At 48.6% G+C, this 24,744-nt stretch overlaps 10 protein-coding genes and 1 non-coding gene across 11 annotated transcripts; 6 read left to right on the top strand and 5 right to left on the bottom strand.

Moving 5' to 3' along the window:
- Positions 1-90: 90 nt before the first annotated feature.
- Positions 91-3,344, top strand: AKAW2_71066A (uncharacterized protein; the record flags this gene model as incomplete). The annotated part of the gene is made up of 5 exons (XM_041683717.1): positions 91-376; positions 426-762; positions 823-1,508; positions 1,562-2,464; positions 2,536-3,344. The coding sequence occupies 5 exons, from the start codon at positions 91-93 to the stop codon at positions 3,342-3,344; spliced, it is 3,021 nt and encodes a 1,006-aa protein (XP_041547950.1).
- A 122-nt stretch (positions 3,345-3,466) lies between these two features.
- AKAW2_71065A (uncharacterized protein) lies at positions 3,467-4,567 on the top strand (the record flags this gene model as incomplete). The annotated part of the gene is made up of 1 exon (XM_041683716.1): positions 3,467-4,567. One exon carries the CDS (start codon positions 3,467-3,469, stop codon positions 4,565-4,567), a length of 1,101 nt encoding a protein of 366 aa, XP_041547949.1.
- A 1,874-nt stretch (positions 4,568-6,441) lies between these two features.
- Positions 6,442-6,984, top strand: AKAW2_71064A (VOC family protein; the record flags this gene model as incomplete). The annotated part of the gene is made up of 1 exon (XM_041683715.1): positions 6,442-6,984. One exon carries the CDS (start codon positions 6,442-6,444, stop codon positions 6,982-6,984), a length of 543 nt encoding a protein of 180 aa, XP_041547948.1.
- A 2,144-nt stretch (positions 6,985-9,128) lies between these two features.
- AKAW2_71063A (uncharacterized protein) lies at positions 9,129-11,886 on the top strand (the record flags this gene model as incomplete). Its single annotated transcript, XM_041683714.1, has 3 exons — positions 9,129-9,863; positions 9,941-11,136; positions 11,202-11,886. 3 exons carry the CDS (start codon positions 9,129-9,131, stop codon positions 11,884-11,886), a joined length of 2,616 nt encoding a protein of 871 aa, XP_041547947.1.
- Positions 11,887-12,733: 847 nt separating this feature from the next.
- AKAW2_71062S (uncharacterized protein) lies at positions 12,734-13,264 on the bottom strand (the record flags this gene model as incomplete). Its single annotated transcript, XM_041683713.1, has 1 exon — positions 12,734-13,264. The coding sequence occupies one exon, from the start codon at positions 13,262-13,264 to the stop codon at positions 12,734-12,736; it is 531 nt and encodes a 176-aa protein (XP_041547946.1).
- Positions 13,265-14,305: 1,041 nt separating this feature from the next.
- On the bottom strand, positions 14,306-15,366 carry AKAW2_71061S (uncharacterized protein; the record flags this gene model as incomplete). Its single annotated transcript, XM_041683712.1, has 2 exons — positions 14,306-14,417; positions 14,480-15,366. 2 exons carry the CDS (start codon positions 15,364-15,366, stop codon positions 14,306-14,308), a joined length of 999 nt encoding a protein of 332 aa, XP_041547945.1.
- A 1,017-nt stretch (positions 15,367-16,383) lies between these two features.
- Positions 16,384-16,456, bottom strand: AKAW2_t70012S. Its single transcript has one exon. It is a non-coding gene; the product is annotated as a tRNA-Phe (tRNA).
- Positions 16,457-17,020: 564 nt separating this feature from the next.
- On the bottom strand, positions 17,021-17,418 carry AKAW2_71060S (uncharacterized protein; the record flags this gene model as incomplete). The annotated part of the gene is made up of 2 exons (XM_041683710.1): positions 17,021-17,353; positions 17,407-17,418. The coding sequence occupies 2 exons, from the start codon at positions 17,416-17,418 to the stop codon at positions 17,021-17,023; spliced, it is 345 nt and encodes a 114-aa protein (XP_041547944.1).
- Positions 17,419-20,899: 3,481 nt separating this feature from the next.
- On the bottom strand, positions 20,900-22,125 carry AKAW2_71059S (sugar phosphate isomerase/epimerase family protein; the record flags this gene model as incomplete). The annotated part of the gene is made up of 7 exons (XM_041683709.1): positions 20,900-21,008; positions 21,059-21,231; positions 21,293-21,395; positions 21,446-21,604; positions 21,665-21,802; positions 21,869-21,962; positions 22,023-22,125. 7 exons carry the CDS (start codon positions 22,123-22,125, stop codon positions 20,900-20,902), a joined length of 879 nt encoding a protein of 292 aa, XP_041547943.1.
- Positions 22,126-22,432: 307 nt separating this feature from the next.
- On the top strand, positions 22,433-22,771 carry AKAW2_71058A (uncharacterized protein; the record flags this gene model as incomplete). The annotated part of the gene is made up of 1 exon (XM_041683708.1): positions 22,433-22,771. The coding sequence occupies one exon, from the start codon at positions 22,433-22,435 to the stop codon at positions 22,769-22,771; it is 339 nt and encodes a 112-aa protein (XP_041547942.1).
- An 83-nt stretch (positions 22,772-22,854) lies between these two features.
- AKAW2_71057A (glutathione-independent formaldehyde dehydrogenase) lies at positions 22,855-24,559 on the top strand (the record flags this gene model as incomplete). Its single annotated transcript, XM_041683707.1, has 10 exons — positions 22,855-22,971; positions 23,025-23,050; positions 23,116-23,159; positions 23,218-23,391; positions 23,450-23,479; positions 23,536-23,631; positions 23,687-23,701; positions 23,759-24,137; positions 24,192-24,264; positions 24,323-24,559. 10 exons carry the CDS (start codon positions 22,855-22,857, stop codon positions 24,557-24,559), a joined length of 1,191 nt encoding a protein of 396 aa, XP_041547941.1.
- Between the last annotated feature and the right edge of the window lie 185 nt (positions 24,560-24,744).

The raw sequence follows: 24,744 nt of genomic DNA, 5'->3' as shown, positions 1-24,744 counted from the left end.
GGAGAGGACGTGCAAGCGACCACCACTCCGTGGGTTCCAAACTGACGTCGTATTCGTAAACCATTGCCATCTGGAGCGTGAACTCCATGAATGTGCCGAAAGAAGGGATCCACTTTGAAGGCTAGCAAGCAGAATCCATTCGAGGTGGAGATGACGTTGAAGGTTGTCAAGTACCTGGGGCAGCAAGGGTACGGCACGGAGGACATCGTAATTATGACACCGTACTTGGGCCAGCTATCTTTGCTGCGGACGGAGCTGAGTAAAACAAATGACCCGGTGCTGAACGACCTGGATGCGAACGACCTCATACAGGCCGGTCTTCAGTTGCCGGGGAGTACGAAGGTGACTAGAGATCCGATTCGCATATCAACCATAGGTAAGCGCGCCAACCTTCCAAACTCCGCGATAGATGGTAACCCAAGCAGATAATTACCAGGGCGAAGAGAGGAACATCGTCATTGCGAGCCTGACGCGTAGCAATGAGGTCGGGGATATTGGTTTCATGGCTGCTCCGGAGCGTGTCAATGTTCTACTCTCCCGAGCAAGAAATGCCCTGGTGATGATTGGGAACGCGAGTACATTCCTAGCAAGCCGGAAAGGACAGTCCACGTGGAAGCCTCTGCTCGAGATGCTTCAGGCCAATGGTCAGGTATATGATGGTGTTCCCCTCAAATGTGAAACCCATCCGGATCGCATGATCGTCGTCCAGTCTCCAGAAACGTTTGAGGAGGAATGTCCTGATGGAGGATGTTCGGATCCTTGGTATGTCAGCATTCCATACAAATACATTGATTCCATGGTTAACTCAAACGGGAATTGTAGCTCAACCTTACTCCCATGTGGTCTTCACTCATGTATTCGACGGTGCCACCGCGCTCTGGATCACAAGAGAATGAAATGCACAATGACTATGCATAAAGCCTGCCCTAAAAACCACAATTACTACTGGGAATGCTCCCAAGGAGAGCCCAGGATCTGCCCTACCTGTCACGGGGAGGCGATTGAGGCAGAGCGAAGAAGGAATGAAGATGCCAAGCTGGAGGAGAAGCGACGTAAGATCCAGCTTGAACATGCAAAGCAGCTTGCGGGGATTCAGTACAAAATCGAAATGCAGCGGGAACGCCTGACCAATGAGCAGAAGGTCCGAGATCATCAAGAGACTCTTGCTCAAAAGCAAAAGGAACTTGAGAGCCTGACTGCTGCCGCAAGTCGCCTCACTGCCTCCCGGTCAGGTGCGACTAAGGAATCAGCTGATAGCACTGGTAACGATAACAGTGAGCCCAAAACGGTTACTCTCAAGTCGGCTACACGAGATGAGTGGAATAGGCAGAAGACAGAAGAAGGCCAGTCAAACGCAGCTTTGGACACACTGATGAACATGATTGGACTCGAAAATGTCAAGGATAGCTTTCTTACCATCAAGGCCAAGGTGGATGTGGTCGTTCGGCAGGGGGCAAGTCTGTCTGACGAGCGGTTTGGGGCAGCTCTCCTTGGAAACCCAGGAACAGGTTTGTGTTGTATCTTGGACCCGATCTTTCCAACCACTGACTATTCCCTCTAGGTAAAACCACCGTGGCGCGTCTGTATGCCCAATTCCTTGGGTCTGTTGGGGTCATCCCGGGAAGCTTCTTCATTGAGACATCGGGTTCGAAACTCGCGAACGCCGGCATTGCCGGGTGCCAAAAACATCTCAATGAAATAAAGTCGAACGGTGGAGGAGCTTTGTTTATAGACGAGGCTTATCAGTTAACCTCCGGCAACAATGCAGGGGGTAGCTCGGTTCTTGATTTCCTGTTGGCAGAAGTGGAGAATTTGACAGGCAAGGTCATATTCATCTTTGCTGGATACAATAAGAATATGGAGAGCTTCTTTTCCCATAATCCCGGTATTCCCAGCAGGTTCCCTATTGAACTGCAGTTCCAGGACTACTCGGATGAGGAACTGCGTACAATACTCCATCATCACATGAACAAGAAATATAAGGGACGAATGAGGGTGGAGGATGGGCCGGATGGACTGTACATGCGCATTGTCGCACGGCGTGTCGGTCGCGGCCGCGGTCGTGAGGGGGTTGGGAACGCTCGTAGCGTGCACAATGCCTTCGCGCGTATCACAGAGCGTCAGGCCAAACGGCTACAACGAGAACGGAGATTGAAAAAGCCCACCGATGATCTGCTTCTGACAAAGGAGGACCTTCTCGGTCCGGATCCGCGCACAGTGCTTAAGAAGAACGCCACTTGGGACAAGCTGCAAGCATTAACAGGTCTCCGCCAGGTGAAGCAATCGGTCCAAGCCTTATTCGACACGGTTTCCTTCAACTACCAATGCGAGCTGGAGGAAAAGCCCATGGTGGAGTTCTCGCTCAATAAGGTCTTCGTTGGGAATCCAGGCACCGGCAAGACTACAGTCGCAAAACTGTACGGGAAGCTCCTAGCTGAGATGGGATATCTTTCAAACGGAGAAGGTAATTGTCTACGCGCCGCCTGTTTATCTATACTTATTGGATCCCGTTTACTGACACTGGTCGCCCGGTAGTCGTCGTCAAAAACCCATCTGACTTCATTGGCAATGTCATTGGGGGCTCGGAGGCCGCTACGAAGGGCATCTTGGCCTCCACCCTTGGTAAGGTTCTAGTCATCGACGAAGCGTACATGCTAGGGGGCACGTCCTCATCTTCAGATGGGGGTACTAATCCGGATATATTCAAGACGGCGGTCATCGACACCTTGGTTGCAGAAGTACAAAGCGTCCCCGGTGACGATCGCTGTGTCCTGCTTCTGGGATACAGGGATGCGATGGAAAGGATGTTCCAGACAGTCAATGAAGGCCTCTCGCGACGTTTCCCTATGAGCGCCGCATTTGACTTCGAGGATTTCACCGACGATGATCTCCAAGACATACTGAATCTCAAGCTTAAGGGACTTCATTTTAGCGCGACTGCAGAGGCAAAATCAGTCGTTCGCCAATGTCTTAGTCGTTCCCGAAACAGACCGAATTTTGGCAATGCTGGCGAGGTGGATATCCTTCTTGACAAGGCTAAACTACGCCACCAGCAGCGACTGTCCGCGCGAAAGACTAGGAATATTGACATTCTAGAGCCACTGGACTTCGATCCTGATTTTGACCGAGAACAGAATGCGGTCGCTAACTGTCAGAAGCTGTTTCACGGCGTAGTGGGTTGTGAGCAGCTTGTTGCGCAGCTGGAGGGCTACCAGAATGTGGCTAGGAACATGAAAAGACTCGGATTGGATTCTCGGGAAAAGATTCCTTTCAACTTCCTCTTTCGCGGGCCCCCAGGTATGCACATATTCGACCATCTTCTGGCAGAGGTCTGCTTTGACTGACAGCTATTTAGGGTCTGGCAAGACTTCAACCGCACGCCGTATGGGACAGGTCTTTTATGACATGGGTATTCTCGGGGCGCCCGAAGTATTAGAGTGCTCATCATCAGATCTTGTCGCACAATATGTGGGCCAGACCGGCCCAAAAACCGAGAGGCTTCTCGAAAAGGGATCAGGTCGGGTTCTCTTCATCGACGAGGCGTACCGGCTCGCGGACGGCACATTTGGGAGAGGCCATGGACCAGCTGGTGGATTGTTTGACAAAGGAGAAATTCTTCAAAAGGCTGATTGTTATCCTGGCCGGGTATGACGAGGACATCAATCGCCTTATGGCATCGAACCCCGGCCTCACCAGTCGTTTCTCGGAGACAGTCACGTTCAAGAACTTGTCTCCCTCTCAATGTTGGGTACTCCTGCGGGACAGTCTGGGACAGGTCCACCAAGTAGATCACGCTGTTGTTCGGCAGCCTGATGGTCAATTTCACGCGCTGATCTTGGCGTCCTTTGAACACCTATCCACTCTTCCTGGCTGGGGGAACGGTCGGGATGTGAAAACCATCTCGGACACCATTATTAGGAGAGTCTTTTCGTGCCCTTTAGATGAAGGCCAGACACAGATGGTGATCACTGAAAAAATGGTCAGTGCAGTTCTCCAGTCCACAGTTCTGGAGCGCCAGCTGCGGGCGACGGCGACCGTCCCGAATCTGCCGACTTCCCTCGCTGCCATGCCAGCGATGGCTGGACCGCACCACGCGGCACCCTCCTTCACAGCTGCTTCCTGGGCAAAACAACAGGATAACGGGTCGACACCACCAGACACTGACTCAGGTGCCGCAACTCCAACAGAGGCTGACTTGAATGGGCCTCGCGATCCAGGGGTATCTAACGAGGTTTGGGACCAACTGCAAGCTGATCGAAAACAACACGACGCGCAAATCATGCATGATGCGGAGATCATTAATGAGGAAAAGGCTTTGCGAAAGAAACTGGACAACAACTCAGAGATGCCAGACGATGACGAGCGACGTCAATATGAAGAACTTATTAGGAGTCTTGTTCGGCAAATGTTTGAGATCGAGGAGCGAAAGAAGAAGGAGGAAGAAGCACAGAGGAAACTGCGGGAAATGCGTGTCTGTCCTATGGGATATCGTTGGATTCCACAGGCCACAGGCTACCGGTGTGCAGGTGGGAGTCATTTTGTCTCTTCGGCACAGCTGGGCTTGTAATTCCATACGGGTCGCCAGAATATCTGTCTCCTAGTATATGCGCAATGCGAATGTCATTCCCTGATTCCCTGATGAGGCGGGGCTTAGAAGACAAGATGAGTTTCTAGTTATTCGCGACCGAAGAAAGCATACACACCAAATGATACTGCTACGGTCTCGGCGTACGCAAATATTCCAATATCAACGAAGATGTGGGACATCCTTTGATTGCGTTGGCGATAAATTATATCTGCTGCCGTTTTCATCACAAATCTTTCACTGGAAAGCTTACCATCTGGCACGTAACCATAATTATGGCCGCTTGACGATATCGGCTAGTTACTCCTGATCAACAATGGAACCTAAATAAGAATATTCCTGTATAATCCTGGGTACTTTTACGGTGGCCTGTCCATCTTAGAGGTCCAAATATGAATTGACTGCGTTCATACAGTCCCGATTCGGTCTCCTCAGCGTGTCTCCCGCGTCCTCATCATGGTACTCTTTACCAAATACTTACTCCACTACACTATCTCCGTTAATGACATCTCCCAAGACGATTTCAACGTCCTCATTTAGGAATGGAACATCACCGCAAACCCCAACAATCACGGTGAGTCGTACTCCAGGATTGCTGATCCCAGGTCCAGACACAACGCTATAGCTCTTCCTTTGCCCATTTATGGTTTTCATGCTGGCCAATTCGACTTTGACCGCGTCAGACTGGCTGGGAAATATGCAAATAGCATTCATTACTTGAAGCTTTCTTGGCGTGTGTGGGCGCATATTGCTATTAACCAAACCGTGATGAGTAGAGAACTTAGAGCCTCCTGCAATAACATACATTGCCAATATGAAACTCTTCTGAGGTGAAGGTTCCAAATTAGGGCTACTAGTTAACAAAATCCTGTAGCACTGGATAAGAAGAAAGCCAATGTTAAATCATTTTATTCCCTACTTACTATCCTCATGGAGATGCATGCTGCATCAAGTTGAACATAGATATATCCTCGATAACAAGAGCAGCTTTCTACTGACGTGAAACTACTTGGTAACTTTTCTGTTGCCGAGCGTGTACTCCGTAGAAGTGGTAGTAAGTTAAGTCGCTACTTGTATTAGTAGTCTTGGGCTTTTAGAAATTTGTCATTATTATGAGCATATAGCTGCTGGCCGGAGGTTTGCTGAGCGTCAAGTTAGAGCCCATATTGAATTGTCGATGCTATCTAAAGTGCCTGTTATAGTGGTCGGACATGTTACGTGGGGCGGGGTGTCAGGATTACTAAGATAGACAAATAATCAGATGTACTCCAACTGTTTTACCCCAACAAAAACTAAGGGATACTAACTTACCCCAAAAGCATGAAGTCATGATGTAAATTGTTGTACTTTTATTATGATAGCTTATGTAAAGCCCTACGTGACCTATTTCCTTGGTAAGAAAGCCATAGTCAAAAGCCAAATACTAAAAGTAACATCACGCTTCTTTAACGCTGTATCATACCCACTCCAACAGCTTGGAGACATGCTGAAAACGGGTCCTACTATTACTATGACACCCCAATAAATTCCTTCTCTTCATCACTCCTCATAGAAAATCATGATAGAAATATAATTATAATACATCATTATGATACTCTAAATCGATACTATCTCTACCCCAACAACATGGAGTCATGATGAAAACAATTGCTATGACTACTACGACGCCTTCATCTCTAGTAGACACCTTTTGATGTATATATCCTTATCACCATTCACCATCGAAAGAACCCCGCAGTGACCTAGGTTAGATTATCAACATAATCAATTCTCTGCAGTTATATACTCAGAAACGATTTCCCTCCTGAAAGTCCGGACTCTGGTTCTCTCACCGTCTGCCCCCCCCCCTCATCGCTATGTCAAGCAATTTCCTCGGCAACCTCAATCAGGTATGCATTGCCACACCGAATTTCAAAAAGACCCTCGACGAGCTAGGTACAGTCGGCATGGGACCTTTCCAGATATATCACTTCAATTCCAAAACCGTTTCGGATCAGAAATATTACGAGCAGACAGGGGCCGATTTATATGAGATAGACGTGGCCTTTGCGTATAACCCCGATCCAAAGGCTCCAGTTATCGAGGTTATGCACCACAAAAAGGGAAAGTCTGTTATTAAAGATTACCTGGACAAGCACAACAACAAAGAGGGAGTGCAAAGTATTGCTTATACCATGGGCACCTCGACAATGGATCAACGCATTGAAGAAATGAAGAAAAAAGGCTACAAGCCTGCTACGTCAGGCTACTTCATTGGCAAAAAGGGCGGAACGAAATTCTGCTTCTTTGATACCGCCGACAATGACCGCGTTCCAACTTGCTTCGAGACGATCGAGTGGTCGAGTGATTGGGTAGCGCCAGACCCTGAGTGGTACCCAAATAAGCCATCAGAGGCATAGACGGTATGAACATTCGGATTGTGTATCCCAGGCTTGCCGTAACAAGGACAGATCCTGTATTTTCGATATCTCTTGTGGTGTACAATGTGGCAAATATCTTTGTAGGCTTTCTTTCCTCGGAGGTCTTATGACAGACTTTTGCACCTATACACGGAGACCATCCCGGGATGTTGGCGTAAAAGATAGAATCATGATCTTATGTTGATGCTTACACAAGAACTTGCCGCTTCCATCTGGTTAGTAGGAATACTGATGATCTGGGCCGCCAGTACGGTGGCAAGAGCCTAGGTAGAGTTGTACTCGAGAATGATACTATAAGTAGGAACCGTAGGAACCCTGAATCTCTTTGAACCGATCGTGGCAGCAGATGGTTCTCTTGCATTCTGTGGGGGTATTTTGTATTGATGAAAGAAGCTGCCAGAAACCGAAAATGACTCGGCTTTATATATTGGGTTGTACTAACGATCTACTCATCACCATATGAAGTGTGACAAGAGAAAAGCATGATGATGGACGTAACTATGTGCAGGAAGTTGGAAAGCGTCAGTAGATTATTTTTGAAATGAGTTGGAAAGGCTGACCGCTCGTCTGCCCCCTGGGAGAAGAATTTTTTCACCAAGTGTATGCTTTTATACTATCCCCGCAGGTCTGCACGGAAGAGGTTGAAGCGAGTGTCTTAGGCTTGGTTGAACCTCGAGTCGTACAGAATTGTCCTTCTGTCGAGTATGCACGGGCTTTAGTATCTTCGATATTTTAAGCCCTTCCGTCACCTCCATTTATAGACGCCGGTATTTACTTGTGGTAAATCCTAGATGTGTCCATATAAGTCTAAGATTTATATATACTAATGAGTGCCTATAGAGAAAGCAGTATCTCGCGGATCTGGCACGGACCAATCGTAGAAGCACGAGTTCCCTTGAAGCAGATATAACCCAGTCTGGTCAGTCACGGACCCAGTATGCTGTCTTGAAGTAGCGCTGCGCTCTCAGGACATCATTCCTGTAAGGCTTCAGCTATAAACGGCGGGAAATCGCGACCAATTCACTGAGAACCGACTTGAACTTAAACTCCCCTGATAAGTTAGCCTTTATATCGACAAAGCATAAAGTACCGGCTATTCCGTACTGTAGGGAATGTTCATAGAGGTATTAAGATGATCACTGCGTTCTACTCACTTGACTATATGTATATCAAATAGCAGTAAACCTTTTTCTTTATCCTTTTTCCTTCTTTGATTTCCCCCCTCCCTTTCTTGTTTTCCACCTTCCTTTCTTTCTTTTTCTTTCTTTCTTTTTTTCTTTTTCTTTTTTTTTTTTTTTTTTTTCTTTTTTTTTTTTGTGGCTACTACTTCATTCTGATCTTTGAATGGGAGGGATTGGCCGTCTACCGAATGCCTACAGCACAGAAGGATAGCCGACCGGTGAAAGCCACTGTCAAAGTTAATCAACCGTGAGTAGGCTGAACATCAGAATCCCTCCTGATACTAGGGTTTCAGCCTTAAGCAGCAAGTATGTACTCCGTATTATGTATTATGTGGTCCAATGTCAAGCTTTAGTACGGGCGGGATTGGAAAGGTTCAAGAGGAGAAGAGAGAAAAGGAAAGGAAGACAGGTCATTGGCGGGAACTCCGAGGGCATCGAACTGGCTTCGGACAAACTCGCTCGCCGCGCTGCAACTTGGTTGAGTTAATCCGGTTCCGTTGCTTACCCTTGGACCCTCAGAATCAAGAACTCTGGCGAATCCAGCAGCGAACGCCGGGGCTTAAATCAACAACGTGCAGTTCATCATCAGATTGACCTATGCCACTCACTGCAGTTTACTTTTGCCACACTGCCGTCTCAATGCCTGTCAACCTGGCACTTGGACAAGGCAGCGATTTCTGACTTGCCACAAGGCGGGTGGAGCTGGCTGTAGAACAATCTTTGCTACTATCCATCGACTACAGAAATTCACACTTGCTATATCATCCTAGTATAGTGTAACTAGTGACCGTGGCGGTAACTATTTATTCCGTACTGCCATCAACATACGTCGTGCTGGTAGTCCCTTTCTCTATAGTCATAGGTACTTTATATATCTCGCCACACTCATTCAACACCATTATTGCATCCCAACTACTTTTGTTAGTAGGGACATTCATTACCATGCCGCCACCTAAACCCCGCCAGATCAAAAGGCCCCGATTATCATTGAGTTGCATTGTCTGCCGTCGTCGCAAAGTTCGCTGCGGCCGCGAACATCCGCAATGCGTCAACTGTGTCCGGATGAAGGAGAATTGTGTCTACGAGAATCTGGTCCGCGATAAGTTTACCGGTCGTGTACGCCGAGTGTCTCCTCCTGTGCCCCAGGGTGAGAATTCCATTGAACAGGAATCCATTGCCAATCATTCGGAGGAGCGAACAGGAAGTTCTACCTGGTCACACTGCGTGTCACAAGACTCTGGAAAGGTGATAGATCTCAGCGATGAGGCTCCCCTTCCGCGTGGCACCGTTTCTTCCACCGCTCCTCCTCCTCCTCACACACCCCCTACCGAACCCATATGCGATGCTAGATCTGCTCCTCATCAACGCCTTTCTTCCTCCATACTCACCCCAGCACCACGATCAAGCCAACAGGAGGTTGATTTGCAATATCCGACAATGCCTTCCTCGGAAGAAGCCATCCAGCTGCCCGAGGACCATCAGGCCTTTGCTAGAGCAGGAAGGAGCAGGACGCCAAGTGCCTTCCAGCATGCCATCACTGCGGTGTCAGCATCCGCTACAGCGCCCAGTGCCTCTAACAATCACCATTATCTTGTTAGACCTGACTATCTGAGTGTACGACGGGGCGCACGTGCACGGTACATTGGTCAAGCGTTTTGGGGATTTGTGGCAGGGAAAGTTAGTACTGCCCAGCGATGTAAGCGGAAATCCGGCGGACAAGCATGAACTGACCTTGATTGTTGTGCTACCGGCAGGAATCTATGAGTGATGATTTCTTTGACTGCAATCGTGATGCTTCACCGGAACGGCCCCTCAAACATATACCCTCCTTGGGGATGTTCAGTTTACTACGGTCCCTACCTACGAAGCCCGTGAGCGATACCTTCCTCGATGCATTCTTCTTCGCGGTGTGGCCTCTTTTCCCTCTGGTGCATAGCCCAACCCTACGGGCGGACTACGACAGATTCTGGGATTGGTGCCGCAATAGCGATAGGGCGCTTCCCCCAGAAAAAGTCCGCGATGACCCAACCTTTCTCTGCCTTCTCTTTGCCATCCTGTATTCTGGCGCGTGCGCTGCACCACCGGCCAGCTGGACATGCACCAGTCTGCAGAGTTTGCGGAGGGAAACGACGATAGCCCACTTGAAGTCGGCCTATACGACAAGTATGTCTCTATGCCAGCATCTCGACCATCCAACATTGAACACGCTAGTGTCTACGCTGCTGACTGCACCATTCTTGGACCGACATGTTGAGCCAATGCGCAATATGGTCTCTATCAGCACAACAATTCGCATTGCCCAGAGCATGGGATTGCATATGGAAGGATCTTGGTCATCCTCATTGAGCCCCGTTGATCAGGAAATCCGTCGTCGGGTATGGTGGTATATTATTGGGCTTGACGTCCAGTCTAGCATATGCACAGGCCTACCCCCTTGTTGCGCCCCTGAGACGCTGGACATCGTCAGCATGATAGCTGATACACGCGATGAAGATATTAGTGACATGTCTAGTCATTTTTCCCCAGATCTAGTCCCCGGTCCAGCGGAACAGTCCATAGCCGTTATACTCGCCATAGCGCGATCTGTAACAGCGCGTGTGCAGTCAAAGATCATTTCGCGCCTGCAAAATGGACGACACCTAACCCAGACCGAATTTACTGAACTTGTGATGCTGGTGAAAGATCTTCAACAGAAGATCGATAAACTTATTGCCCGTGTTCCTTCACAAGGGATTCCTGAAAAGGGATTCATTCCCTCCCGGCTAGCCAAAGCATCTCCGATCACACACCGAACACTTTATAAAGATGATGGCACTCATCCTACTGTTTTCGCGGCTTGGACAAGAATAATGCTGATATTGATCAAATTTGAGACAGCTGTAATTCTACAAAAGCCGTTCTTACCTGCCCCGGACAGTGCGGATCCGGAATCATGCAGGGCATGGACCAGGTATGATTCCCTGATATCATTACGATGTGGTCCGACAGTTGTATTGACAATCAATGTATCTCCAGTGTAGCACACCTCTGCGTGAGCTACTTGCGTATGTTCCTGCAGCTCTATCAAACCCCTGCCTACTCCCCTTACGTATGGTTTTGCTACCGATATCACGGCCCTCTTCAATGTGTGTTTCTTATCCTCGTCTACCTACATTGCTTTCCGGAATCAAGAGACATCGTGCTGGCTCGATATTGCGTCGAAGAAATTATCGACCACACTGTTTCATACTACCAAGATCCGCAAGGTTCGTCCGGAGTACCTCGTGCGGACAACCCGGACTGTGGTGAGGGTTCATCAGAGGCGCGAATTCCTCTCGCTGTACAGGTTCTCGTTGACCTTAAGAGTCGTCTGGATTCACAAATGAAATCCGATACCCGAATCATTGACAAGCTGGACGAAAACAAATGTCGGCTTTCCCCATACGCCCTTGAACCTGGAAGTTGGAGTACTGAGAAGGACACAGTGAACAAGAGCATCTTTCCTTTGCCATATTCATCGTTTTCGTCATCCACAATCCACATCCATTGCAATGAAAGGGCCCCGTCTACGGCTACTGCACCCCAAACGCCTTCCGGGACCAGGCCTGGACCAACGAGTAGCATATTTGTCGCAGAAGACGACAGTGGCTTGGACCTGGACGTTCTTACCAGTCTCACTGATTTCGAGTCATGGTCATCCTCGTTGGCTAGACCTAAATGATACCCTAGCACATCCGAACACAATCGCTCCACACCGTTTAATTGTGCTAGGAGTGGAAGTATCTCACAGTCGTCCCCTCTAGATATAGAGATACTGCTTAGCTGGCTAGTAATATCATGTTGGTCACCCTACAATTACCCCGCACTTAATTTATAAATCCTTGATCTCTCTTTTTCCTTGCGGCACAACGGCGAAACTGAAGCTACCACGCCAATGGAATGAAGAATACAAACCATTAAGTCAACGTTCCGCTATCATACCTGCGATGTGAAGATTAAGCAATGGGACCTTGTGAGCTGGAATGATGGCTGGAAGTACTGATGGATATGAATGTCATTCTAGCAGATGTAGCTTTGGTGAATGCCATGCTGACACAGCAAGGAAAGATCTAGCTACTTCACATTCGTCATATATTGGACAGATAACAAATTGATACAAAAGGTCCAAGCCTTAATATTGGCAGAAGAAACAACGCTATTGACCCCATGCATATTCTAGCGTCAGTTACTGCAAATCAACCCAACGAACCTTCAACCCCATTGCATAAATCGAACGATCAGCGTTTGCTAAAGATATGAAAGCGAAAGAAATTTCAACGCAGCGACTGGAACGGGATATCTTGACGGGAGCCTCTAGATTGGTCGCTTGAATAGCTGCTTACGTTTCACGTCGGGTTAGACCTTCTCTCCTTATGTTGTCACCCGTTACTTCAAGCATCTGCCAGGCAACTCCTATAGCAGCAAAGCTGCACCGAGAAAATGAAGAAGTAGTCATAACCTCAGGTGAATACGAGCAGGCTCATAGAAGCGGTTTCAGTGAATGCTCGCACGAGTGTGGTGTGAAACGCCTATGGATTCGCATATTGAGAGAGAACGTCGGATTCGGCCCGGGCAAATTCTCTAAGAACTGTATCTGTATGAGTAGCTAATCGCGGCGCAACAATGCATTTATATAGTCGCGGGCAGACAAGGAAACCTTCGGTGTAGCCGGTGGTCGGGTCTGTGTCCATGGGGATGGGATTGCCCTTTTCATCCTGCGCCGGCTCGAAATTGAATGCCCAAAGAAGCCTTGCAGCACCAAGGAACATGCTACGTTCGGACAGATGGATCCCTGGACACAGACGTCGTCCGGCACCGTAGACATAATGATCACGCTGCATGTACTCGGAAGAAGCGGCATAGTCAAATGCCAGCTTATGCCGGCCCTCAAACCGCGAAGGGTCAAACTGGTCGGGGTTTGGAAAGACATTTTCGTCATGATGTAGGCACCCGACGTTCAGAGAGACGGTGGCTCCTTTTGGGAGGAAGTAGTCATTCACCCAGTCATCCTTACTAAGGGCGTGCGGAAAGGCCAAGGGTGTGACGGGTCGCCAGCGCATTGTTTCTTTGACAACCATGTAAATGCAAGGCAGACGAGGAAAGTCCTCCCAGGTTGGGGACGACATATGTCAGCACATATCAGGCGGTGGCTTTCGCTGTAGTCTCCGACCATTGAAGGTGGCGCGGAGAACTACCAGCAAAAGCGCACATGTGGCTAATGCAGTCAGTTGAACAAGCGCCTTTCTGCTGAATAATCACTAAGGATTGATTCAACAAGTTTGGATGTCTGCTCATCACCGCTGAGGTCAAAGGACAGGAATAAAAACGGATGGGCGGGGGGCAATTCTCCTTTGTGCCAATCACTAGCCTGCTCGATCGGCCAGAAAAAAAAAAGGAAAACAATAGATAGACAATGAGAAAAAGCAATTCAATAATTAACATACAGAAATTACGTTTAGCTGTTAAGTAACTACTATACGAAGACAGAACAGATTTACAGACTAGAAACTGGACGAACCAACGGGGAAGCAATAAGCAGACCGAAAAGGACATCAATCTTGCTCTTCGCAACACATCAGAAGTCAGTGGGCATTCGGAACTACGGCCGAAACGCCTGCAATAACCTTTTGCATCTCCGCGTCCTTAGTCAAGATCACTTCCATCATCCGCAGAAAATGTTGTTGATAGCCAGCGATGCATAGGGGAAATCACCACCGTATAACACATGTCCTCTCTTCGCAAGCCCGTTCCTCTTCACCAGTGACTGCATGTTCCATTCATGGCCACAGCATCATATGAAAATAGAAGCTTCTAGCTTACTCATAGAGTTTCAGGGTCACGTTATTCAATTTAGCTTCAAAAAGAAGATTTGCTGCGCGTGTTACAAGGATAGGCAATGTTCCGCCGCGACAATGAACATTACAGTACCACTCGTACTGGTCGGCGAATGGCAGAGACACGGGAAGATACGAAAACCACGGCAACTGTCGAGGGGAATAAAGAAACAAGAAGAGGCTCCAAGGAGGCAAAGTAGTATCCAAAGGGTTTCGAAAAAGAAGCAGCAACATGGGGCGACGTCATGGAATGTTAACCAGTTCAGTCTAGTGAAACTGGGGAGGAAGAGTGGTCAACTTGCTCAGTTCGGTGACTGTTTCTTCCCAAAGCTTGGTTTGAATCTCCTGACCCATTGGACAGGTAACAATTGCAGGTTTACTGAAAGAGAAGTCAAGTCAGGTGGTGGATCCTATGGTAGACTAAGCAGAAGCAGGACTTACTCGGTGATGACCTTATCCGCTAAAAACTTCCCATGGGACTCTGGGCCTGCTACGAGCGCAGCGTTCAGGATAACCCAACCCCCTACCTCAACGGGTCGGGCGCGAATAGCCTTGATGACGTTGAAAAACAAGCGCAGGTGCAGTGGAAGCATGTTGCTCATCCCAGTGTTTACCATAGCCGGACACATCATATTAATGATGACCTTTTTGGGGTCCAGGCGCGGAGCCAAGCTGTACATGAACAGCACACAGAGTAACTTGGTGTCATTATACCGTTGAAAAGGAGCAAAGGCTTCCTCCTTGTCCATATGCTCCAAAACCCCCTCGTCGGCTTCAATGGGGGCCTTTTTCTCGAAACTGGGTGACTCGTGCGAGCGACTGCCTACCCAGCTGATCCGGGCAGGGGAGCCGGTCTGCTCCGCACCAGCTTCCAGGTGAGGAAGAAGCTCGGCAACCAGCAGCGCGTTGGAGCAGTAGTTCACTTGGGTCACCCTCTCGTGGCTACTTGGGCTACGTTCGAAGTTTAAAGAAGCAACTCCCGCATTAAGGATGAGGAGATCAACCACCGGAACCTCTTCGCGGAGAGTTTTTGCGAATTGCTGCACGCTATCATAGCGATCCATGTCAAGCTCCATGACCTTCATGGTGGGCTTTGGGTTGTGGGCTTGAATGCTGCGGTCTTGCAGCAGCGATTCGATGCAAGCTTCGCCTTTGGAGACATTGCGCACGGCGAGGATGGCGGTGGAGAGGCGCAAGCGCAAAAGCTGCTTGGTGACTTCAAGACCCATACCTGCACTAGCACCAGTGATGACCGCGGTCTTGCCAGTCAGGTCAATTCCTGTAGGCAAGGGATCGATCTTTGGCTGTGGCTGAAAGAACTTGACCATCGTGGTTGTGGCGACGGCCGGTAGTAGCCCTAGGACGGATACAAGATAATAGTTGGATGCGACGGGCAAAGATTATATGGTACAGCCGAAAGCGGGAGAGCCGGGAACAATGGAAAGAGAAACCACCAAAAAGATAGATGCTAACAGACAAGAGGATATCACAGCTGCCCCCGAAAGGAGACCCAGCTGGGACTGAGGGTTGTTAATATAGCTATTACAAGTCACGCTCTCCCTTGTTTACCTGTGTTGGCACTGCAGGGCTGACAAACTATAGCTGAGTCAGCTATGTATGACTCAGCATTCGGCCGATGAATGTCCCAAAACGGCAAAGTGACACGGGCTCATCTGGATCTCGTCCGACGATCTGTTTGTCATTTCGCTTTACAGTTCGAGTTCGGCCCAACTCGGCCCAAAATGGACAAAAGGAATGATATGGTTTCCATTTGCTTCATCACATCCGCGCATTCTGACGGGGAACACTGCATTTCGACCTATCCTCAACACGTACTATGTCCGTAAACCACACTGTTACGAAGTAAATCCCCAAGTGTGGACTTACTATATGGCGTTCTTTCAGCGTCTTGCAATGCCTCCGTCTTCCCTGTCACATAGTTTACTGTCATGTCTGGAGTGGAGCCTGGATATGATACTTCCTTATTATTTGTATCAGTAGGAAGCTCTCAGATGACAGAAGAGATGGATGGAGCTGGAACAAATTCTCGGGGCCACAATGCATACTAATAAATAGGTTACATATACGGCGATAAAAGGGTGGGTAGTACGAGTTTGTGTTAGAATATATTTCAAGTTCAGACCACGAGGCTCTGTAGCTACATCAACCCGAGCCATCGGATGAAAGTTTGGCTCATCAACATATGTTTCCATGCCTATCTAGCTATTACCTGAGTCTGCTGTGTACAATTGATTTTGTTCCCTCATGAAGATACAATCAGAAATTACGTAGAGCTCTATTAGGAAAGCAAAAATGAAGGTCGAAAAAAGAGTTCAAAAAGGGAATGGGGCAAGCCGGGCTTGAACCGGCCACCTCCAGATCTTCAGTCTGACGCGCTCCCAGATGCGCCATTGCCCCAATGATTACGTCATAGTAGACAACTATATGACTTCTATGGTTACTGATCGTTATTCAAGATCTTGCTCAACGCTTCAAAGACAGCATGACATCCAGTATTAAAGAGTCGGTATTATAGATCCAGTATGTTCTTTACGCCCAGTCACTCCGTGACATCACTTCTTTCGCTTATGCCCCGGGCTGAACTCAATGGATGATGTTCATGAAGTCGCTGCCATGGAAAGCTCACCCGATCCCATTGATTTCGCGTGCACCAGACATTCATGCCTTCATGACTGCCTCTAATTGATCACCTAATTTGACATTTATTGAGAACCCACTTCTTCCTGTCATATATGGTAGATGAATTGCACCTCTTCATAGAGCTGCGGCCTTCCAGTCTCCTACTCGACCCAATGGACTAACTCTATTTTTACATTACGTAGACTACTACATCGTCCCCCACAGCCGGAATATGATTGGCAAATGTCCCCGTGCTGGCAGAGGGTGCACAGGACTCTCAACTTTGTACTTGGATTGGAAATCTAGATACATTTATTGAGCATCTTGCTCACTATGGTTCCATTACTCACAAACAACCTCATTGCTCAGGAATGTTGCATCCACCGCGAAGCATTGAGTATCGCTGGTGATCTCGTATTCGCCGTACAATGACTCATCGGTGCAGCCCGTGGAGGTGTACATCTTCAAGATAGGTGATGTGCCAGCATCGCAGGAGCCAGAGTAGATGCGCGCGGAGAAAGATTTGAGAGGGAGGCCGTTGGCAGGTCCACAGGCACCAGAGATGACGTTGGCGGCCTCAATGCTGGGGGAGACGCAGTCGGCGTAGTAGTAGCCGCTGAAGGCGACGTCAAGGGTGGCAGCAGCAGTGGCCACAAAAGCGGAAAGCGCAAGGATCTGGCATGGTCAGACTGGGTTATCGGACATCGGAGGGAAGGGATGTTATCAACCTTGAACTGCATGTTGTATGAGAGTCAAGGTTTTTGGGTCTCAAGGATCGTTGAAGTGTAAGTAGATGGTGTGTTGGTCTGCCATGATGTAGGGAAGAATCGCGACTTTATAGTTGCGGTGGGATGTAGGAGGTCATATCTATCTTTACAAGCTCCTACTTCGTAGGACCGAATGCCAAGACAGGGCTGATGCGTCTTTCACCACTCAGCTAGATCTTATCAGATCCATATTCCTAACCAGGTAGTCTACTCCTTCGAGGCTTCGACTGTTCCTATCTCCGATAAATTGCCAAGCAAGCCTCCTCGTATTCCTCGCCCTTCTATTCTTGCTAAAAGGCGCGATGTTTGCGATGTCCCCACTGGCTGATTCTTTTACGTAAACCCGTGGAAGTACGGAGGTTCGAGAAAAAACTCTTGAAATCGGATTTAGGGTGAAAAGAATTTGAGGATAAGAAATTAAGCCAAGAGATAAAATATCAAGAATATTACATTCTTGCAACTTAGATCTAAAGCCAAGATCTGCAGATATCATAGGCTTTATTTTCTGAAGACTGATGGGTATTTCGGCCATTTTTAGAGAATATGAAGGCTTCTGATAGGCCGAAGATAAGATGATTCCACAAGACTCCGCACTAAAAGAGTGGGTCCTCCAGCTACGCGAGACCTGCGTAAGTCACCCTGCTTTCACTTAGCTTTTATTGTTATTTTATTTCGCAATTCAAGATACTCATTTTGACAACTTGGGTCAGAAGTGCTCCCATACTATTGAAATGTGTTACGTTATGCAACGAGGACACAGCTTTTCCAGGAGAACTACTTATGGCAATTTACGTAGACGATGATATTGTATGTATTAGTGCTGACCGGGGCATGTCTCTCGGACGGCCGGACCACAATCCTGACCATGGCTATGTGATTCTATCCTTACAGTTTCCACTAAAATTGCAGATCTCGCGGATCTAACCGCCGCTGATCATCGCCCAGGAGCGCTGAAACATTTGTTAGCTGTCATGTTCTGTTTCTGTCCATGTTGGGTCTTGTTTTCTATGGAAAAATCAATCCTCGTCGTATTTCTCGGTCTCATCATAAAAAAGGTGATAGAGCCATGAAGTATTGTAGCTCTGAAGGTCGCCTTCCCAGAATGGTGGAAATGTCGGTCTCCATGTCCCCCCCAAACCCACAGCATGCTGCAATCTCCGATCACGTCTTGAACGCGTGCATGAACAGGAGCTCCCCTGTCCAGCCCAACAAGCCCTTCTAGCGTCTGGCAAATTAATGCATCAATTAATGCATCAGCCAATCAGCCCATATCCAATTGCGCGCTAATTATTCGCCTGCAGGTATTGTGCGGTTACAAAGCATCGGCTCGGAGTATCTTCTTCAGAGCAGCAGAACAGGTGCATCTGGTCACAGGTTTTGCTCGGTAGCATCCCGCAGAGAACTAATTGTCAAGATTAGCAATGTGAGTTACAAATCTGATTGGGAAGTCTGAAATGTGAGGGTCACCTAGGTCTCTGCGCTGTATACAGTCGAGCGGATACAGCTTATAATGCTATGGAATGCCGATCCCCCACTCGATCTTGTGCTGTAGCTTGAGCCGGTTATAGCCGCTATACCCAGACTCGGGGTCTACCAAAAAACGATTCCCAAAACTCAATTCATTCGGGATCTCGGAGGTAATGACTGTGGGCCATCATTCATGTCATAACAAGACCTCTTTGAAGTAGATTGTCGTTCCTGTCGGGTGCACCAGTTTGCATTCACGAATGCTTGATGTTTTGTAGCTCTATCGGGGCGTCGTGCATTCTGCACTAAGCTTATAGTGTGGCTGCAGAATAGGATGATCGGGCATTGTTAATTTCCCTTCCCCTGCCTTTTGAATGGAAGTCTTGATTTGAAAACTCTGGGGCAAAAAGCGTATCTTTTACCGGATCGCTCGGCATGCAACCTTTCGAGCTGACTTCGGACCTTCTCTCTAAAAATTGTAATGTTGTCCGTGAATGCGACGTGACAGGATTGTTGCCCCGGTATTCATGCTTGGTTTTCCCGTGGTTCAAAAACCGCTGTGAACTACGAAGCAGACCTTTGTGCATCCATTATGCACTTATGGACTGTTTGTGAGATAGACCATAGAGTCTTTTGAATTACGTTCGACACCTCTCTGAATGCAGGTGTTGAAGGTCCATCGGAATCATCAGGGGTTACCTCGCTTGTCCATACCGCCAGGGATTGCGAGCCGGAGTGAAGGTTATATGTGAATTGATCCAATAGGAAAATCCCTTCGTGTTTCTTTGTAGCATTGAGGTAATCCCACCTACTCATCTCATGCATCTAAGACTATGAAGTATACCGATGGTTCGTAAAGCAAATAAGGAGGAAGTCATACGTCTGAGCAAGAAGACGCGACAAAACTCTACAGATATCCAAGAGTCGGTACGCCTGCCAACGGCATTCCAGACGCCTCGACCACCGTGGAGTAGCTGTTGGCCTGCATATCGTTGAGACCTTCATTGCTCATTCCCACTAGCTTTATGACAAATGAACTCCCTCAACCCCACTGGTTGGTCATGTATGTAGCACAGCATCTAACGCTACTGGATAACTAGTAGACATCCTGCAGACGCGGCTACATGATATCTTCTTGTCTATTGGGCTGGTTGGTCTGTTAACCACTGACGTAGTTACCATGTGCATTGCTTTCTCTGGACGGTTTGTAGGGCACTCCACAATGCGAGGGTCGACCCAGAGTTCCATTATTGATAGTAGCAAGGATTCCACGTTTTACAAGAGAGGCCCCTTGTGAACAGAATGAAATTCCCATCCTTACGCTTTCAATTGGTTCTTTCACACGTCAAGGAAGGCGCAGTCATCGGATATATTCAACATATAGGGTCTAATGACTGGTTGAGATGTCTGGTTGTGCACCTATGAAACCAAGTTCAAGCTGAGGGAGCACGATTGGGATTATCTAAAGATCACACTAGTCGAGGAGCTATGAAGCCTTTGTTATCCGGAATAGAAACAAGGCGTTGATTATTCAATAATTCATACTCACTCCCTCACTGCGTTAGCTTGCGTAGCGCTCGGCTACCCATTTTGGATGGCCTGAGCTCTCTGAAGAAACTATTTTTACATATAGTCATATCTCGTTTGAGATGTATTAGAAGGAAGAAGAATCATCCTCTACTAGATGTTCTCAGTGCCTTCTAGGATTGAGTATGTTGCTCCAGTCATTGAAAGGCAACCAACATCAGGGTGCAAGAAATAAGAAAAGCAAAGCCATTACCACAATCCCAAACAACACCGTATCATATATGCACCAGTGAGCGAAGTTAACGCAGGTTATCATTCATAGCACATTTGTCTTCTTAGAACAGTAGTATATATTGATCTACTAGTTTAACTGCAGAGGCCTGAGATCAGTACACAGCCGTAGTCTAGTTGCTGTCTATCCCAGGAGTATCTATGTCCCCGACTGAATGATCATCACATACTATGACTGCGCAACAGCCGACTCAAACAGCGCTTGCAGTCGTTTCCCTTCACTGTCCGCCAACTCCTCGTAGGTGTGAGCAGTTCCGATTGGATGATATGGGAATGGACTGTGTACAAGGTTAGGATGCTTAACAACCACGGATTAATCGCTACTCACCCGTACTCCGGAACCCATGTGATCCGGCAGTTGGGATCTCTTTGCTGTCTTGATTTGACGATTCGGAGCCACAGTTCCTCAAAGAATTGCCGCTCGGGAGCAAATGCAGGGTTTAGAGGCTCTGGGCACTGTGACGACTGCTGTGTTCCCATACGTGCATGGATATGGCCGACCTAATAGATATGTCAATCATTGATTCTGTATTGCTTCTATTCAAACGAGGGGCATGCTTACACGTGGGATCACGCGGTCGAGGATCTCACGGTCTTCTTCGCTTTGATCTAGGAGCCTTTCGCAGACGACCACCCAATGTGAGATGTCGGCAGTGATACGTAACCTGCGTAATCAGTATCGGACTGGAGATGACCCATAACCAGATTTACGTACTCTGGAACTCTCTGTAGAATGTAGTCGGCCGAATAAGGGTTGAAGAGAGATCTGTTTCGGTGCGTTTCGTGGCAGACTATGCCCTCGAAACCCTCTTCCTTTTCTACCTGAAGAGCTCTTTGGTAGAAGTAGACAGATTCATCAAAGCTCCAGTAGTCTCTGAGTAAGATTGCGAGTCAACATCTTAATCGTGGTATACCCGGAGTGGAGGGGACGTACGCTCCGGATTGTGCATTGATAACCACTGGCTTCAAGATGGTCGCTAGGCGAAGTTGTCCTCGGTAGAACTCGAGGTGAGCATCTGGGGTCAAGCCACGAGGGCGGGGGCCGACATATTTTGGCCATGTGGAGAAGAGGCTGCCAAGCAATCAGCTCAATTGCCGTTCTAATGGGCAGCTACTACATTATAGTCGAGATACTGACAGAATGCTAATTTCCAGGCCCACCTCATCACAGTTCTTGCGGAGAAGCTGCAGTTCCTCGGGTGTCATAAAAGCAAAATCAATCTCGATTCCAGCTGTTAGGATAACTCGTTAGTTTAGCCTTTGGGGGAATTGCAGTGCAGGCGCTAGCTTACCGTAGCCGTGAGCCTTGAACTCAACCAACTTCTTTCTCCATTCCGACTGCTCCGGACCGGGATCAATGCCCCAGAGGGATCTGAAACGCGAGATAACAACCATGACTGAGAATTACGAAGGTGCAAGCTCCTTAGGGATTTGGCTGGTCTCCTGAAGGGCAGGCACGCAACAATTGCTTGCTTGCTTGCTACGAGCTTGTCTGGCAGGCTGCGAGGAGATAGCGGGGCTATAAATCGGGTGGATATGGATGACAAAGAGCCGATCCATGACGCTTCGCTCTATCACCAAAGGCCATACTTTGGAGGACTCCGCAGATGTCGCCATCGTGATCTGCCCTTGGGAAGTGACTCTGAATTCCTTTGATGCTTTCCCAGCAGGGGATATCACTGATCGGGGAATTTAACCCGCCATGGCCGCTCCACTTTCCCCAATTGATGGCAAAGCGACTAGTCCCCTCCGGGTTAGCGTCGAGGATGTGCCCGCGGAGGAGTTCTCCTACTACGGTCATTTCCTTCCCGGTTGCCCAGAGAAGGACGGCTACAGCATCATGGATCACAACATCAACTTGCTCTGGCCATCTAAAGCCGGTTCAATGTTCGGCCTGGGAATTCTGTTCCGCACCCGGTCGGCATCGACAAGCCAGACGCGGTCCGCTGGTCTTTACCTCTCGCCCCTCCCCCACCTTTTCCCCCCACTCCTCATGTCGTTCCCCTCACCCCACTCCTCGATTGATTTATACCCCCCATAAATATGTAGAATGGCCGGCATTTAGCAAACATCACTGCAATTACCATTGTCTTTGACGGATTTGTTTCATCAGTTTGAGCAAAAATGGCAGTCCAATCCATGAAGGCATTGAACTATGTCGGGCCATTCACGGTCAAGGTGCAAGAGGTGGAGCGGCCCAAGCTGGAGCACCCCGATGACATTATCGTCAAGGTTACCAGTGTATGTTATGTAGACTAGCACGATTTCCGCCCAGTTACTGACAGCCATAACAGGCAGCCATCTGTGGTTCTGATCTGCAGTGAGTGCAATTGGGGAGTAGGGTAGAAGAGAGTTCGTACACAGATGTTACTCACACATCCCCAGCATGTACGAAGGAAGGACGGCGGCAGAGCCAGGCATCACTTTTGGTACAATTAACCTTACTTTTGCATTTCTGTCCATTCTGACGTGGATGAAACAATCTAGGACACGAGAATCTCGGTCTTGTCGAAGAACTCGGGGAAGGAGTCACCCTACTGAAGAAGGGCGACCGTGTGGTCATGCCATTCAACGTTGCGGATGGTCGTTGTCGGAACTGTGAGGAAGGGAAGACAGCGTTTTGCACGGGTGTGAATCCTGGCTTTGCTGGTGGCGCATACGGTTCGTCTCTTCTGAGTGAGCGCTGTGCGTGTATTTGCGTTGACATTGAATCCCACAGGATACGTGGCTATGGGACCCTACCGCGGAGGTCTGTGTGACCCCCTTACTGTTAGACAGATCCATGCTAACCGAGTGAACCAACAGGCCAGGCACAGTACCTGCGCGTCCCCTACGCTGATTTCAATGCTCTGAAGCTCCCACCAGGAACCGAACACGAAGCGGACTTTATTCTGCTGGCAGGTAGGTAGTCGATGCTCTCACTCTTGGGTGATCGGTTAACTAATAGGCATACCAGATATTTTCCCCACAGGTATACTCCACCGCCAACCCAGTTGATCCCCAACACCACGTCCGCTAATATGAGTAGGATGGCACGGCATCGAAATATCGGGCTTTCAGCCAGGTGACAGCGTAGCAGTCTTCGGGGCCGGCCCCGTTGGTCTCATGGCAGCATACTCCGCCCAGCTGCGCGGTGCATCTCGTGTGTACGTGGTAGATCGGGTCCCCGAACGATTGAGGGCAGCGGAACGGATCGGCGCCACCCCCATTGATTTTACCGCGGGCGATGCTGTCGATCAGATCATTGCACACAACGGAGATATGGTGGATCGGTCCGTGGATGCTGTTGGATACCAAGCTGTCGGTAAAGATAACTCGACCGAACAACCGAACATTGTGCTTGAAAACATGATTCGTGTGACTCGCGCGTGTGGTGGACTGGGTATTCCTGGACTTTATGTTCCTAGGTTTGTCACCTAGCATCGCACTACGACGGAGTATGTTGGCTGACGACTGACCAGTGACCCCGGTGCGGGTGATGCGTCGGCTGCGAAGGGGATGATTAGCCTCAGCTTTGGCAAGCTCTTCGAGAAGGTATAGTAGACGCCTGCTCTTTTGGGATAGGATTCACTGATGCTGACATTGTGAGCAGGGACTCTCCCTCGGCACGGGCCAGTGTAACGTCAAGGCCTACAACCGGCAGCTACGAGACCTGATCATTGCCGGCAAGGCGCGCCCCAGCTTCGTGGTGTCTCATGAGATTGGAATTGAAGAGGCAGAGACGGCATACGACAAATTCGACAAGCGTGTGGATGGCTATACCAAGGTTATCATTCACCCCAATGGCGGGTTTCCCAGCAAGCGGCCACCGGCGGGTTCCTCGCTGTAGATTCCGTTGATGTCATGGTTTGTTGCAATTATAGTAGAGAATAGTGTTGTTCATCGTTTAGCATATGTACAATTGATTAATCTCACCTGTCAACTACATGCCGTGTATTTCTGTCTCATAGATTGAACTCGAGGGAATGGAGTCTGACAGGGAACGTTTGTCCGCTCCACGCAGCGACAATCATT

This window comes from Aspergillus luchuensis, chromosome 7 (assembly GCF_016861625.1).
Source record: "Aspergillus luchuensis IFO 4308 DNA, chromosome 7, nearly complete sequence".
NCBI classification, from domain to species: Eukaryota; Fungi; Ascomycota; class Eurotiomycetes; order Eurotiales; family Aspergillaceae; genus Aspergillus; species Aspergillus luchuensis.
Note: the sequence above shows the minus strand (reverse complement) of the source record. Positions and strands in the feature narration are given on the sequence as shown.